This window comes from Protobothrops mucrosquamatus, unplaced genomic scaffold, assembly GCF_001527695.2.
Source record: "Protobothrops mucrosquamatus isolate PMUCROS unplaced genomic scaffold, P.Mucros_1.0 scaffold1522, whole genome shotgun sequence".
NCBI classification, from domain to species: Eukaryota; Metazoa; Chordata; class Lepidosauria; order Squamata; family Viperidae; genus Protobothrops; species Protobothrops mucrosquamatus.
This window is the reverse complement of record NW_015387694.1, coordinates 72,025-87,720: the sequence shown is the minus strand read 5'-3', so window position 1 is coordinate 87,720 and position 15,696 is coordinate 72,025. Positions and strand designations below refer to the sequence as shown.

At 34.1% G+C, this 15,696-nt stretch overlaps 1 protein-coding gene across 1 annotated transcript in view; it reads left to right on the top strand.

Moving 5' to 3' along the window:
- The window catches only part of LOC107293169 (sodium/hydrogen exchanger 9), a gene marked incomplete at its 3' end in the record, with an annotated part of 98,060 nt that overhangs the window by 10,562 nt on the left and 71,802 nt on the right, over positions 1-15,696 (top strand). Inside the window, exons 3-4 of the mRNA XM_015822312.2 lie at positions 2,060-2,137; positions 3,286-3,362. Of these exons, the coding sequence (XP_015677798.1) occupies positions 2,060-2,137; positions 3,286-3,362 (155 nt within the window). The remainder of the gene's footprint in view (positions 1-2,059; positions 2,138-3,285; positions 3,363-15,696) is intronic.

Here is a 15,696-nt window from a genome sequence, read left to right as displayed (position 1 = left end):
CTTTGAAAAATGCACTTCTCCATCTTCTCCTCAAAAAGCTAGTCTTTGATCCAGTGTTAATGAATAACCACTTTCCAACCCTTTCTTCTTAGGAAAGTTTTGAGAAAAGTGAGGTTTAAAAATTAGAAAGAATTCTGATAGAAATGGATTATCTGGACCAATGGCTACCTGGATTCAGGGCTGGCATTGGGTGAAAATTGTATTAATTCCTCTCAAGAGTTGAACGGGGAATCTTGAACATCCGTGGATAGATTTCAAGGAATCTATGAACATGGATAGCAGAAAAGTTACAGATTTAATTTCACTACAGTAAATGAAAAGGAATTCACAATTTTTAATAGACTCCTGAAGAGGGGTCATGTCACAAAAAATTAAATAACTTCTGTTGTAAAGTCTCCCCTCCTCTGGAGCATTTTGGTCCTCAAAGCAAGATTGACTCCCACTTTTCACCCTTCTGGAAGCTTATAAAAAAAAAACTTCCTGACCATTTGAAAAAGTTTGATTTAGTATGAAGTCATTGGTTCATTTTTTTTAATTATCACATACATTAATACATTATGGTATTATTTTTATTGTTAATTTGTGTTTGTACATCAACTAGAATTTATTTTGGACTGAGGCAATAAATAAATCTCAAATAAGTAAAGAGGCTAAGATATTTTCTTTCCACCATTTTGATGTTACTGTGACTCTCCATGTTCTTCAATCTGAAGCCCCCCCCAGTTGGAAATTTTCCTCTCAAATGTCTTCCCTAGGGATTTAATTGCTACTGTTTTGAAATAAATTTCAAAAGCATTTTTTCCTTTCATCACATTGAATAAGAACTGGTAGAGTAAAAACCAGAGAATATTTATGCATGGTACATTTCTATACTCCACTGTTAATTCATTTGCCCACCTTAGCCCTGGAGCATTCTTACATTCTTTGTTGGGCTTGTACCAAAATGTATATGCTCATGTAGGTAACACATCTGCTCTTAGAGACGGCCCTAATATTCCAAACAATGGAGCAGCTATGTTAAGCTGCAAGTCTTGACATACAGGCAACATCTGCTCCCTAAAATCATGAGCCACCCAAGCAGCTGGCTGCCCAGACTGCAGGAAAAAAACCTGCCCTATTCCCCACACTGAAATAAGATTCAGCTGTTACTCTAGCTGGGTTCTGTACATGAATAGATGACGTAGAAACATTATACCCTTTGCCTTAAGTAACAAAACATATCAGGCTGGTTCCAGGTGCCAGTTAATGGCAACCTGGAATGTGTGTTCCTGAAGGAGCTGCTGGGTAGAAGTGGTTGGTACACTAACAGAGAAGGTACCCCACTTCACACCTCCAAACCTTTTTTTTAAACTTCATTTTAATTTTTGTGAGGTTAATCCATTTTATATTTATAACTGCTAGTATGTGTTGCTTTTTCTTGATTTAAGCCACTCAGAGTTTTCAGAACTACAAGACAGATGTTAAAAATAAATTTGATAAACAAACAAGCAAACTTCCAGAAACTGTCACATAACAATTGCATAAAAATATAGGCCTTTGCTGCTAAAGTTTCACTGCTTTAACAGGAGTTCCCACAGATGGACATTAAACAAATTTTTCTTAATCACTTTCAAGTCAGCATTTGCAGAAAATGAAACGTCGCAATATTCTTCTTTTTACTTTTGAAATCCATTTGAGTGTTTTGTTATTTGCAGATTTGCAAATTGCTATTTGCAGGATCCAATTTGAGTCGGTGACCTCTTGAGATTGGGTCCTATAACATTATCCTGAGACTTGTGTATTTGCCTTCATTCATGATTTGCTATTTTATCATTCCATGTCTTATACATTTTTTCCTTCTACATTTTTCACCTGTACTAAAAATGTACGTATAAGGAATGTTTTAGACATTCTTTATACATTTTAGTACAGGTGAGGGATCAGAAAGAAATGTTTTCTTAAATATTGATCTGTGTTATTGATGTAAAATGTTAATGATGTAAAATGTGATACTTTTAAAATATACAACACCTAGTGAATATTTTATGTTTCTTTATCTGTTCTTGTTTTTTTCTGGCAGATGACCTTTGATCCTTCCATCTTCTTCAATGTTCTATTACCTCCCATTATTTTTCATGCAGGATACAGTTTAAAAAAGGTAAGTGGTTTCTTTTAATAGTGGCAGACAGTCTGCTGGCTATGACTGGGGCATTATGAGGGCCAAAATGTTTTAATTTGACCAGAGAGATCAAAGAAAGAAAATAAAAAATGTTTCCAACTTTGAATTACCATTTTGATTCTTTTTATAATAGTTAAACCATATAGACTTTCCCTGCAACTGGTTAAATTAAGTATGCAATATAAAAATTGGGAAATCTGTAGACCTAATCATAAAAAAATTAGTTTGGCTCTGTTTATGACCTCAGTCCTGGCTGTATTCATTCACTGGATATTTTTAAAATTATAATATTGCAATACAGTACACAAAACACTTCAAGTCATTCTCTGTTTTGGGAAAAATCACTCAGGATTTCTAAATTGATCTTTCAAATACAATAATACAACACACAATTAATGTTATGAAAAAGAATGAAAGGTATTTAAATTTTTGATACAACACAATATTCTACACTCTTCTTGATATATTGAGACTATATAACCTGACCATTGTTTAATAAAAATTCTGATATCAACACCAATATCAACACTTTGAAAATAAGTCAGTCTTCAAATTACAATTAAGATAATAGTCCAGATAAAGTCTTTTCAACAATATTGCTTCTATGGAAGGTTATATTTAAGTGGTCTATCCCAAAAGTGAACAGCAGTGCCCCTTCTATCTGTAATTTACGCAATGCAACTGGAAGAAATGTGTTTTATTGCCCAGACCCTTAAATATGTATTGGAGAAGATATTTCTTACTTGCTGGAACGTAAGCATTGACAACTGTAATTAAATATAAAAAGTGGTTGAAACCAGTAAGGTAGTGTAGGATTTGACTAAAGCGTACAATTACAGTTTAGTCTAGTAGTTAAGTCACGAGGCTAGAAAGCAGGATTGTGTTCAAGTTCTGCCTTAGCCACGAAAGGCAGCTAGGTGATCTTGGGCCAATCACTCTTTCTCAGCCCAACTCACCTCACAGAGTTGCTGTTGTGGGAAAAATAGGAGGAGGAATGTGTGTCGGATAGGTTTGCTGCCTTGGGTTATTTGTAAAAATAATAGAGATGAGATATAAATAAATAAATAAATAACATGATAAAATATACAACATTCACACGATTATTTTTATCTTTTTTTTCTTCCCAGAGACACTTTTTTCGCAATTTAGGATCCATTTTAGCATATGCTTTTTTAGGAACAGCTGTCTCTTGTATTGTAATAGGGTAAGTAAGATTCATTTTCCATTATGTGCTGTTATGTCAAACTGATACATTGGGGTAAAGAAAACCTGTTTGAGGAATTCTGTATTTCAGTTATACTTTTTAAAAATTGCAATCCGCAAACATATAAGTAGTCTTTATTTAGCTACTACATTGGTATCAACAATTCTATTACTAGACGCTGTGGTCAGTCAGCAGAAAGTGACATGATCATTTCCTATTCAGTTATTAAATGAAACACTGAAAGTGGAACAACCTGCCTCCAGAAGCGGTGAATGCGCCAACACTGGAAGTTTTTAAGAAGAAACTGGACAGCCATTTGTCTGAAATGGTATAGGACTTCCTGCCTGAGCAGGAGGTTGGACTAGATGATCTCCGAGGTCCCTTCCAACTTTATCATCATCATCATCATCATCATCATCATCATCATCATCATTATTATTATTATTATTATTAAGACACATGACTATCACTTGCAATTTTACTTGTGCATTTTCTATTAACTCTGCTTGTTGGAAGCTGGTTGTAAAGCACACAAGTAGCCATCATGTGATTGTGGAACACCACAATAGATGCAAGGATTTGTGTTTGTAAATCACCTCTAGACAAGATGGGAGGCACACAAATCTAATAAGTAAATAAAAATATATATTCATTTCAATACATCAATCACAGTACAGCCGAGTTTTTACACCATTGTAACTTTAAAAAGTCATTAAATGAGCTTGTTAGTAAGCAAGGACTACCTATATACTGTATACTCTCCCTGCGGTGGTGTTTTTTACTAAAACCCTCTGGTTTACTTGAATAATGTTATGTAAGCATGAATAGTGTTATGTATTCATCTTTATAAGCATTGTAGTTTGAATATTGGGTAAAACAATTATTTTTATACATAAGCAACAGTTTCTAGCTAGATTGTATTTGAGAATTTGAATTTTCTTAAATTCAGGTTAGTCCTTATTCAGTCTAATCCTCCCTTCTCTAGTTTCCTCCTTTGTAGTTAACTGTAATTTCCTCCAACTGTAGTCAATTGATACCTCAGTATTCTGTTGAGATTGTACTAAGAGATCCAGGTTAATGTATGGCAACAAAAAACCGGGTGTCTGGTAGCACCTTTTCTAGTCAACACATTTTATTAAAAGGCATTTTGGAGCCAGGAGCTCAGTTCATCAGATGCATAGAGTAACCAGATTGATGTAGGAATTAAAGTGGGTTAAGATGAGGTAGGGAAAGCGGAAGGGAAGATAGGTTGATTCTATAGGTAAGGTTACATGTAAGACAGATACTAAGTAACTTACCAATTAACAATTGCAACGTATTAAAAACTCTCTGTGTTTGTTGAGACCATCTGAGAGGTCTCAAGGAAATCACCAGGCAATCTCAAAAGATCCCAACAAAGACAAAGCAACCTGTCTGGCTTTTTAAGAATTAACAGATAACTTTTTAAAATAACTGTTTATCTCATTAATACTATTTGCCACCTTTAACTAAAACCAGAAAAGTTGTTCCCATACGTTAAATACGGACCAAAAATATATGCCACAGCCAGAGACAGTAATAAATCAATTTCCTTTTGATTTATTCATTTCATTTTAATAAAACTGAAGCTCAGAGGAACCTACTGTAGCTGTCAAAAGATGGAGGCAATCCTTTGGTCCCCAAAATATTTCTCCTCATTCAGATTGTATGCATGAAAATTGGGTTCCAGTATGAGTAAGCAAGATTGTATCTATGATTTTAGTGGGACCACAATGAATAAGAGAATAATATATATTTTTCAAGGATTTCTAGGATAGTTGGTCTTTTGAAAAAAAAATAGTAATGGTGGTGGTGGTTGCTGATGCTACTTTAGCTGTTTTCATTGGTGAGGCCTATTTTAGAGTTTCTGAACAGCTTTAAAGATACGGCTCTGTTAATGTGCTGAGAATCTGGTTATGAGAAGGAAGGAATGTTACGTATTTTTGCCACTTTATACTTATAAAGTGATAAAGGAAAAACATTTCTTGGTGCATCTCAAACTTCAGAATGATAGGAAATCATACTACCGTATTGTCAATAGTGTCAATGAAATTTGCTAGACGCTTTAAAGGGAGGTTTAAAGATCATATGTATTTTTAATTATTTCATAACATAAATTATATTAAATCAACTGATTATAACTCTTTATTTTATATAGTCTAAAGTATTAGCAAAGAATGAGAGGATATATCCAGTGTGATAGTTTGTATTAGATGGGAAAGCACAGAAGACTTACAGAAGTTTTGAAGAATAGCTATCTGGGGTAACATATTCCTATAATATTTTCAAATGGCAAAATGAGAGAGGATATATTTTGGCACTGTAAAGTTGAAGGATTTCTCATGTTTTTAAAGAAGAAAAATGAACTTGTTTTCATAGCTATTAGCAGCCATATGTTTATCACCCACAGTACCTTTTGTGTGTGATGTTATGTGATAGGATGCCATCTGTTTCAAAAGAATTATTATAACAGCAAAGAGAGACATCTCTGCACAAATACTGTAGAATAATGGAAGGAAGGAAGAATTTCCTTCATTCACTGATATTTTGCCCCAGAGAGTGAAACTGGAAAAAAAAGATATAATCTTACATATGAACCTATCTATTTTCTCCAGCTGCTTCCAGCCCTTTCATATGTCAGTAAATACTGAAAAAATGTATAGTTGTTCATTTAACAACAAATGGCTTCAGTTTTCAACTACTTACTCGTACTTGAAATTCTTAAAAAAATTCCAGTTCTTGTAACTGTCCCTTTAGTTTTCATTTTTGTAACTGTTGGTTACTTCTGATTGGCCAGATCCTTGTGATTTTCAGCTCCAGGTTTCAATTGACTAGAGTCTGGGCAAAATAGCAAGTGAGAGAGATTAAAAAGAAAAAAAAAATAAATAAAGATGGAAAAAGTTTATCCTCTTCTCCCAAACCTTCATCCCAATTAATGGGCTCAGTATTGCTATTTGAAAACTTGGGGGTGGAGCAGAATAAGAATATACATTATGTGTTTCATTGGACAGTAACTTTGGCCCTAAGTAAGTCTGAACTAAAATGTATTATTGAAATTCTAAATGAACATTTGTAGCTGATAATCAGACATGGCTCTATAGAAAAGTATATATGTAGCTCAGGGTTGAATTGTGGAATCCTTGGTGTTCTTTGAGCTTGATTGTTTGCTTGCACAGTTTCATTACCTGACTAGGTACCATAATCATTGCAGGTAAATATGGGATTTGCTCCCTGTTTATATACAGTAGCTTATCCTGCCAGTATTGGTGGGGGTTTTGTTTTCTCATTGATAGTTCTTTGATTAGGTTATTGTTTTCTCCTTGCTTGTTTGACTGGTGATAATTCCTACTTATCTAGATGTTGAAGATGATGTGTTCTGATCTTTGTGTTTCCATCTTAGCTTTTTTTATTGTCTCTTTTGAATGCTGTGTAAATATGGGTTGTTTCTCTGTTTATTGATAGCTGATTTATCTGAATGCCAGGCTTCCAATAATTGTCTTGGGTTTTTGGATTTAGCTTGGTCTAGGATGATTATGATTTCCCAATTGAAACTATGGTTGAGTCTTTCTATGTGTTGTGAGTTTTCATTGTCTTTGAACTGCTAGTTGGTGTTCATGGATGCACTCGGCAGGTCTTCTGCTTGTTCCTACATAGTGGCTGTTATAGTCCTTACAGTAATGGCCAAAATTGTGGAACCTTTTAGGAAATGTGTATTTTTGAAGTTTGATGGCTAATAACACCACTTTTTTGGGGGGGAGTAGTACTATAAAATTATATATCAATGGAAAGATAATTTAATCAAGAATGTAATGCAACAAAGTTTGTTCAATTATCTGTATTGTATTCTATGCAAGGTTATAGCCAAATAACCAGAAAAAGGAAGCACAACTTCCTTAGGTTGATATCAGGTAACTTTCCTTCATCTGATTGTAGCCAATGAGCATGAGTGTTTAGAGAGCCAATCAAGTGTCATCTTGTTTTGGCAATGAGCCAATAAGATCACAGTAGGATTCAGTTATTGATGTCATGTATTGAAGCTGAGAGGAGAACATTTGTGTTATGTGATCTCTATCAAGTTGGTTGGATTTTTTGTGTTCTTTCATTTAGTGAGCTTGTAAAACGTAATAAAATTAAATTAATAGTGCAAAGAGTTGACTGGTTGCCCAGAAAGCGATGTAAAATAGTATTATTGAATGAACAAAGCTACAGTTATAAAGAAATTAGAAGAAAAAATGGTGGAAACTTAACCAAAGGTGGCATTTCTACTGTACACTTTTCCCAAAAGGTTTCCACAATTTTGGCCACTACTGTATGTCAAGGTTCTGATAGACAGAGACAAATAAAGCAGAATTCCGAGGCTTGGAAATTCCTCGAAGAACATGTTTATTAGTTACAAAGTATCAGCACATCAAAAGTGAAACCAAGTCTGAAGACACACGTAACAATTCCCCAATACAAAGTTAAGAAATCCCACCTCTAAAGCTATGCAAGCAACTACGTTCCCCAATATATCTTCTTGGCGGGCTTTTCACAAAACACCCAGCCTGCAGTCTCGGGAGCAGCCAATGACCTTGGTTCTCATGGGACAAAAGAATATTTTGACTAGCCAAGCACCTGGCAATCCCCCCTCCCCCTTTCTATGTGTCAACCAAAAATGAATAGGGAAAATGGCTACAGCCACATTCATTTTTAAAACTGACACCTCACACCAGGCATGTCAAACTGCTGGCCACAGGCCGGATGCATCACGCCAAAACTGCATCCAGCCCATTGCCAGCAATGGGGAAAAAGTCATGATACGTCACACGATGTCACGTGACATCGCGAGTTTGACATGCCTGCCTTACACTATGTGTTGTACATGACTCCTGTTTTTTCTTCTTCTTGGACTATTGGGTCTTTTGGTTTATATGAGATATTTTTTCAGGGATTTAGTTAGGTTATGTGTCTATAGGGTTGTAATAGTCTTGGTTGTTTCTGAGATATTTTTTCAGGCATTTAGTTAGGTTATGTGTCTATAGGGTTGTAATAGTCTTGGTTGTTTCTGAGATATTTTTGACATATGGTAGTATTATCTTTTTCAAAGATTGTATTATGGTAGTTGTTCTATAGTGGGATGTTAAATTGGTAATTGGTTAGTATGGATTGTTTTTCTATAGATTCATATTTCTAATTTTCAGCTAATGAGATTATTCAGGAAGGGGAGCATACTGTTTTCTCCTTCCCTTGTGAATTGTATTTCTTTGAATAAATTGTTGATAGTTTAATGTGCCTTCTCTAGTTTTCTTTTGTATTACAAATGAAGGTGTCCTCTACATACTGGATCCATGCTTTTGCTTGAATGTGTTGGATTACTATAGTTTCTAGACACTGCATTACAGACTCAGCTATGAATTCTGAAGTGGTGAACCGTGGATGTACCTTTAATTTGTTGGTATATTTTTTCATCCCATTAAAAGTAGGCAAGAGGGAGAGATTGATAAGGTTCATGATTGTGGGTATTTTGATCTTAATGAGTTCATTTAGGTCTGATGTGTCATGTAGTACTGCTGCCATAGATTCTTTCACTAGTTCTGGGTTGATGGATATAAAACGTTTTGTGACATTAAACTAATTAGTGTTGTCTGTGTTATAACTGAGACCTTTCTGGGGAATATTTCAGTGGATAGTGAGCAGCTGGACATGTTGACTACTCATTTGGAATCAGAATAGAGCTGGAAGGGACCTGGAGGTCTTAAGCAGGAACCTCCATACAATTTGAGATGAGTGGCTGTCCAATCTCTTCTTAAATACATCCAGTGAAGAAGCACCTACAACTTCTGAAGGCAAGCTGTTCCACTGGTTAATTATTCTCACTGTTAGGAAGTTTCTTCTTAATTCCCGGTTGCTTCTCTCTGTGATTAGTTTCCATCCATTATTTCTTGTCTTGACTTCTGGTGCTTTGGAAAATGTTGACACCCCCCCCCCCTTCTTGGGCTCCAGGTACTTCTTGTTCTGAGGTTTAGCTTGAGCTGTTTGGTTTGGAATTTATTTTCTTTTTTTCAGTTTGTTTTACAGATATTCTCAGTAGTGGTTATCAACATTTTTGTGTGTTCTGGGGTCATGATTTGTTTCAGTTTCTCTTTGATGTTATCTATGGTATGCTAGTATTTGTTTAGTCTAAGGTGAGCATCCATTATCATTACCCATGTCATTTTTGAGTCACTTTTGTTGAGCTATTTTCCATCCAGTTGTGTAGTATATTGGAGGTTTGTATCTGACACTGGTGGGCAGCCAACTAAGTAATGTCATCAGTGCTGTTGAGCATCATAATGGCTCTATGGTAACAAGTTTTCTTTATGGTATCTTTTAATTTCTTCTATAAAAGATTCCCACAGAATTGAATTCTGAAGTTCTCACCCCTGGTTCTTTTATTAGTTCAAAATTTCTCTCTAGAACAGGAATATAATAGAAGTCCATTGTGGGAATAAAATGATGCAATTTGCAAATGCTTTTGAGCCACAGATGGGAAGCACTGAATAAAATTTATTTCAAAAATAGCACAAAAGAGCATATAAATGGAAAATGCATAAAGAGCGTGAGTTTTATGAAGAGTGAATTTATTTGTTAAAGTATATACTTTATTAGCATATATAAAAACCTGAAATGCATTAGGCTGGCTTAATTGGAAATGAATGAGAAAGAAATATGTAAATATAAATTTGGGATAGTTCCATACAAGGCTATATAATTTAGGACAGATGTGAATGAATACATATTTTCCAGCTTTTTTTTTTAAAGGAAGCTTTGGAAGAACAGAATGATGGGCCAGTTTAAACTGATTTATAAATTCCTTACCTCCAGGAAAATCTTTTAAAGCCAGTATTAAAGGTTCCTCATTGGATTTAATTGCCTTTCAACTACAGAAGTTTATAATAACTGCTTTATTTGCAAATATACAGTATAAGCAGAGAATATATTGAAAAAAATTGTATCTTATAGTTAATCCTTTAATAAGCACCAAAAGTAATACAACTTTCAATCCAGATAAATCAGCATTGACATATACCTTTACACTACAAATTGGTTTTCTGCTATGTCTCTGTCATAAACTCTGTTACTAGCTCATTACCAAGGCAAGGGGAAGAAGTTTCCATATAAGTAACGAAATTCCCTAAGTTTCCCCAAATTCCCGTTTACTGTATTATATATTTGTCAAGTTAAACTAGCTTTCCCAGTTTAACTTGCTTTCTCTCCAAAAATATTCATAGATCTGGCTTCTTACACTATCACATGATTTTTCTGTGTTTTTCTGTGTTTGGGGTAACAGAGGTATATATATATATATAACTATGTGAGACATGTTTGTTGTTTCATGATATCTACGATATGGTTTTAGGTCACCAAATCAACTATTTGTTTGATATATTAATATTTTTTATTATTATATTATTGTGTATTTTTATGTTGTTACTTGGGACCTACAGTATGAGATATCTGAAGTTGCAAAAAAAAGTGTTGGTAACAAACCATCCCTATAGAATTATTATCCAATACAGGTAGTCCTTGACTTCTGACCACAACTGAGCCCCAAATTTCTGTTCTTAAGTGAAACATTTGTTAAGTGACTTTTGTCCCATTTTATAACCTTTCTTGCCACAGTTGTTAAGTGAATCTCTGCAGTTGATAACTTAGTAACCAGGTTGTTAAGTGAATCCGGCTTTCCCATTGACTTTGCTTGTCAAAAGGTTGCAAAAAGTGATCACATGACCTTGGGACACAGCAACCGTCATAAGTATGAACCAGTTGTCCAGCATCTGAATTTTAATCACATGCTACAAAGGTTGTAACTATGAAAAATGGTCATAAGTCACTTTTTTCAGTGCCGTTGTAACTTTGAACCATCACTAAATGAACTGTTGTAAATCGAGGACTACCTGTATTTTTGGAGAGAGAAAAAGTTAAACTGGGAAACCTGCAGTTCATTGTTCACCAAGTGTTTTAAAAGTTTTCCTCTTTTACTTTGAAGTTTTTTACTTCAAAAAAACCTTTCAAGCTAAAATGCAATTTCAGTTGGATTCTTGCTTCCATTCATCTTTGAAAATTCAGTCCATGTATAATACATTCAGAATTCTGTAAGACTTCTTAGTATGCACCACTGCTAAGCATTCAGGATACGAGTTTCTAAAGTACTGTGGTTGTTTTGCAACTGTTAGCGATTTACAGACATGTAAAAGAGACATGCATATTGGCCCAAGTTCTCTTCTCTTTCTCTCTCTGCCTTGGCCCAAGCATATAAAATTGTGAAATCTGAGAACTGTGGTTTTAAGCAATGTGTATTATATAAAGCCTATCCATTGTGTAATAAACTGGAAACCTCCCCTCTGTTGCTTTGTGCAAACGCTTTATTTTAGCTTAAAACTCTTTTTNAAAACAATTAGGATAAAATTAACTGCTTGTTAATGGGAAATCTCTCATTTATATAAAGAATGGGATGAAGATAGATTAGAAAATGCTTATTGGAAGGAAAGTTTAAAACTGTAGCTAGAAACTTAGGTTTTTTTTCATTTCGCTTCTACTTTTTGAGGTAAATAATCTCACTCCTGTATTTTCTCCAAGCTTTTGTAACAGACAGAATCAACAATGATAATATACATGCACAGAGAATGATGACTTTAGAACATTGTTTCTAGATAACTATCTGTCTGTTTATATCTTACATCAAGGTACATTTGAAGTCTAAAGTCATAAGTGGCTCCTAGCAGCTTTGGATGCAGTCTCCAGAATCATTCCAAAAGATTACATTTTACATAATGATAGGAACTAATTAATAAGTAAACAAAAGGTTGAATTATACTAACCATAAGTGCAATTAAATTAAATCACCTTTCTTTATCCTAGCTCCACTTATTTACATATTTATTATTTTATTTATTACTTTCATGTCCACTTTTTTTTTTCCTCCAGTGGCTCAGAATGATATATTTACCATTTCTTTCCCTTGTTTATATCCCACATTGAGGTAATTTGGGCTAAGAAAGAACAATTAGCTCCCTGTCACCCAGTGAGTTGAAAATAGATCTCTCTGACTCTACTTTAATATCATAGTCAACACATCACATTGGCTTTTGTTCTTACCTCATACCAGATTTTGCCCTGAGTCGAGAACAATTACACCTTTATAAACTATATTCTGCCAATGTGGAATTAGAGATTTAATGCAAAAAATTAAAGGTTTAAAAATGCATAATGTGAACATGCAAACAGGTTTTGAAAACAGATGTATTATATAAATATTGTATATGTATCAAAAAGGGAAGGACTTGCCAGCAATTCTCTGATGGATGAATGATTGTTGGTAAACTCAGCTGGGTTGCCAAACTATCTGTTTTAGATCGGTTTCAGAGAATCTGCTTCTGACCCTTCAGTCAGCACTTTTTAATGATAGCCCCTGAATGACCTTTCAGTGAATATTTAGTAGACTTTTGTTTAGTACAAGGAAAGGATGCCAACAATAACAATAAATTAAAATCCTCAGGCTTTATTTCAGAGTCTTATGCTTATGAAGGAAGGGATCCAATTTTAGCCTTCAACAAATTTCATCTCAGGAAATGGTCCTCACCAAGATAGCCTCTTTTAAATAGGCCTATAATGTCTCATTAGTCTATTCACAAAGAAATGTAGTCAAGCAGTGTCTTTTATTACCTGCTATGTGAATGCCATAAGGAAGCTTCACTTGATCTACCCCTTGAGACATCAGTCTGCTTTTTCTTTCTCCTCCAAAGGTTAACTTAGTTTGCACAGGAGATGTAGCCAGAGATTTACTTCAATGATAATACTGAGAGGACAGCTGTGTTTGCATGCACGTTGAGCTCAGCTAACCATAAAACTAGCACATCAGATTAAAAGCAAAACAAAATACTGTTTTTTTCTACAAAGTTAATCATAAGTTCACTTATTCTATAGATAGTTTAATAAAGTTTAATCTGTCAAATTTTTAGATGCAGAGGCAGAAGATCAGACTGGTTTGCTCTAGCCAGCAAATCTTCTACTCCTTTTTTAAAATTACTCTGCCTAAGGGAAATGGGATTCCAAAACAATAAGGGGAAACCAAGTTTTACTCCATCCCTTCTGTAATGGTTCCAAATTCAATCAGGCTAATATTAATTTTTTATTACAATTGTTAAAGAATTGTCATTAGGCCAGTTTCTAAAAGGTTGACAAGAATACTTAATCTCACTAATAATGCTTAGCACCAGACATATTTCAAGGTGCTGTAGTCTATTTCCAAAGCTAAATAGCATTTTATAACAACAGTNGTAAAAGAGACATGCATATTGGCCCAAGTTCTCTTCTCTTTCTCTCTCTGCCTTGGCCCAAGCATATAAAATTGTGAAATCTGAGAACTGTGGTTTTAAGCAATGTGTATTATATAAAGCCTATCCATTGTGTAATAAACTGGAAACCTCCCCTCTGTTGCTTTGTGCAAACGCTTTATTTTAGCTTAAAACTCTTTTTAAAAAACCGTCTGTGATTTATTTTCTTTTTTTATTTCTTGTTGTCTTTGGAAATTCCCTTGCTTTTTTATCTTTGTCAAAATCTTTTTCTGCTTCAGTGTAGATCCAACTTGCATACTAAATTCAAATTAAGGGAACACTTTCATGTACACTGTCTCACAGTTGGACAGTCTTGTATAGCCAACTCACTCTTACAGAAAATGCAAAGCTAGAGCACGTGCAACGGATACCTGTTCAATTATCGATTCTTTGTATTGATGACTATCGAACTATTTTTATATCGAAAGCCCAAAAGAATTATTGGCTTGTTGATTCAATTTAATGCAATATATTTTGTTCTACTTACCATGCTGTGAGACTCCCCACCATAATTGCTAAACTATTATTTATGGTTACCATTAATGTGAATCCAGAAAACTATGGTTTATTAAATATATCATGATTAAACACGTCTCCAGAAAAAAAATTGTTTGAGCAATGAGATTGTAGTTACACATAAAAAGTTTTCTCATTTATTTATTTACATACAGAGATTATTGAATACTCCAAAGAGTAACTTTGAATATTGCATACTTCCCAAGTACATAACTTTGGATTCAGAAAACAAGTTATAATCAAATTTAAAAGCAATGCAATTTATGTCATCGCATAAATAAAACTGGAAATCAAATTCAATACAATAGAAAGCCAATTGATTATTTGGAAAGAATAGTCACAGTTCACAGTTTGAGCATTAAAAAAAGTTTCATTTTTCTATAATTACTCTTTAAATACTTTAAATACCCTTTAAATAGGCCTGTGTAAACTTATTTGGCAAATCTCACTAGGAAATTCTAAATGGAATTTAAAGATAGAGACAGTGATGAGTGTTGGGAGATGTTATAAGACTGAGGATAAAGCCCAATGGAAGTTCTTAAGATTTAGATCCTTATTTTGAGTACTTGTCTAAAGGAGAGATAAAATGGATTCACTTACCAAGAGGTGAGTGATGGGCTTCATTTCATCAAGGTGTTTAAGTGGAAACTAAACAATGTAATGCTTTAATTCTGATTTTTGCACTGACTGGGTTCAGATTGGATGAACTGCCAATTCTATGGTTTTATGACATCTAATAGTTTTTACTAAGAGAATAGAATAGAATAGAATAGAATAGAATAGAATAGAATAGAATAGAATAGAATAGAATAGAAGGGACCTTGGAGGTCTTCCTTGCCATCTTCTCTCTTTAGTGGACCTACAGTTTCCTTGATTTTTTTCTTGTTGTTAATATGTTGGAATAAACTTTTTTATTGTCCTTGATTTCTATTGCAAGTCTTTGTTCGTTCTGAGCCTTTGCTATCCTGACTTCATCTTTGCATGTTCTGGCTGTCTGATGATAATCAGCTTTTGTTGTGTGCCTCTCTTTCCATTTTTTGTCTTTGTCCTTTGTCCTTTAAAATTTAAAATTAGATGTTTGCAATAATCCTTTATGACCTATACAGACATAGAGAATTATTTCAGGTTTTTACTATGTAGTAATGCCCTTTTAATTAACTACAGTTTGGAAGTATTTTGGTTCACATCCAGCCCTGTTTAGTGAAAACAAAGTTGACATAAGCAAGGAGAACAACTAGTATCTTGTAAAACAATTAGGATAAAATTAACTGCTTGTTAATGGGAAATCTCTCATTTATATAAAGAATGGGATGAAGATAGATTAGAAAATGCTTATTGGAAGGAAAGTTTAAAACTGTAGCTAGAAACTTAGGTTTTTTTTCATTTCGCTTCTACTTTTTGAGGTAAATAATCTCACTCCTGTATTTTCTCCAAGCTTTTGTAAC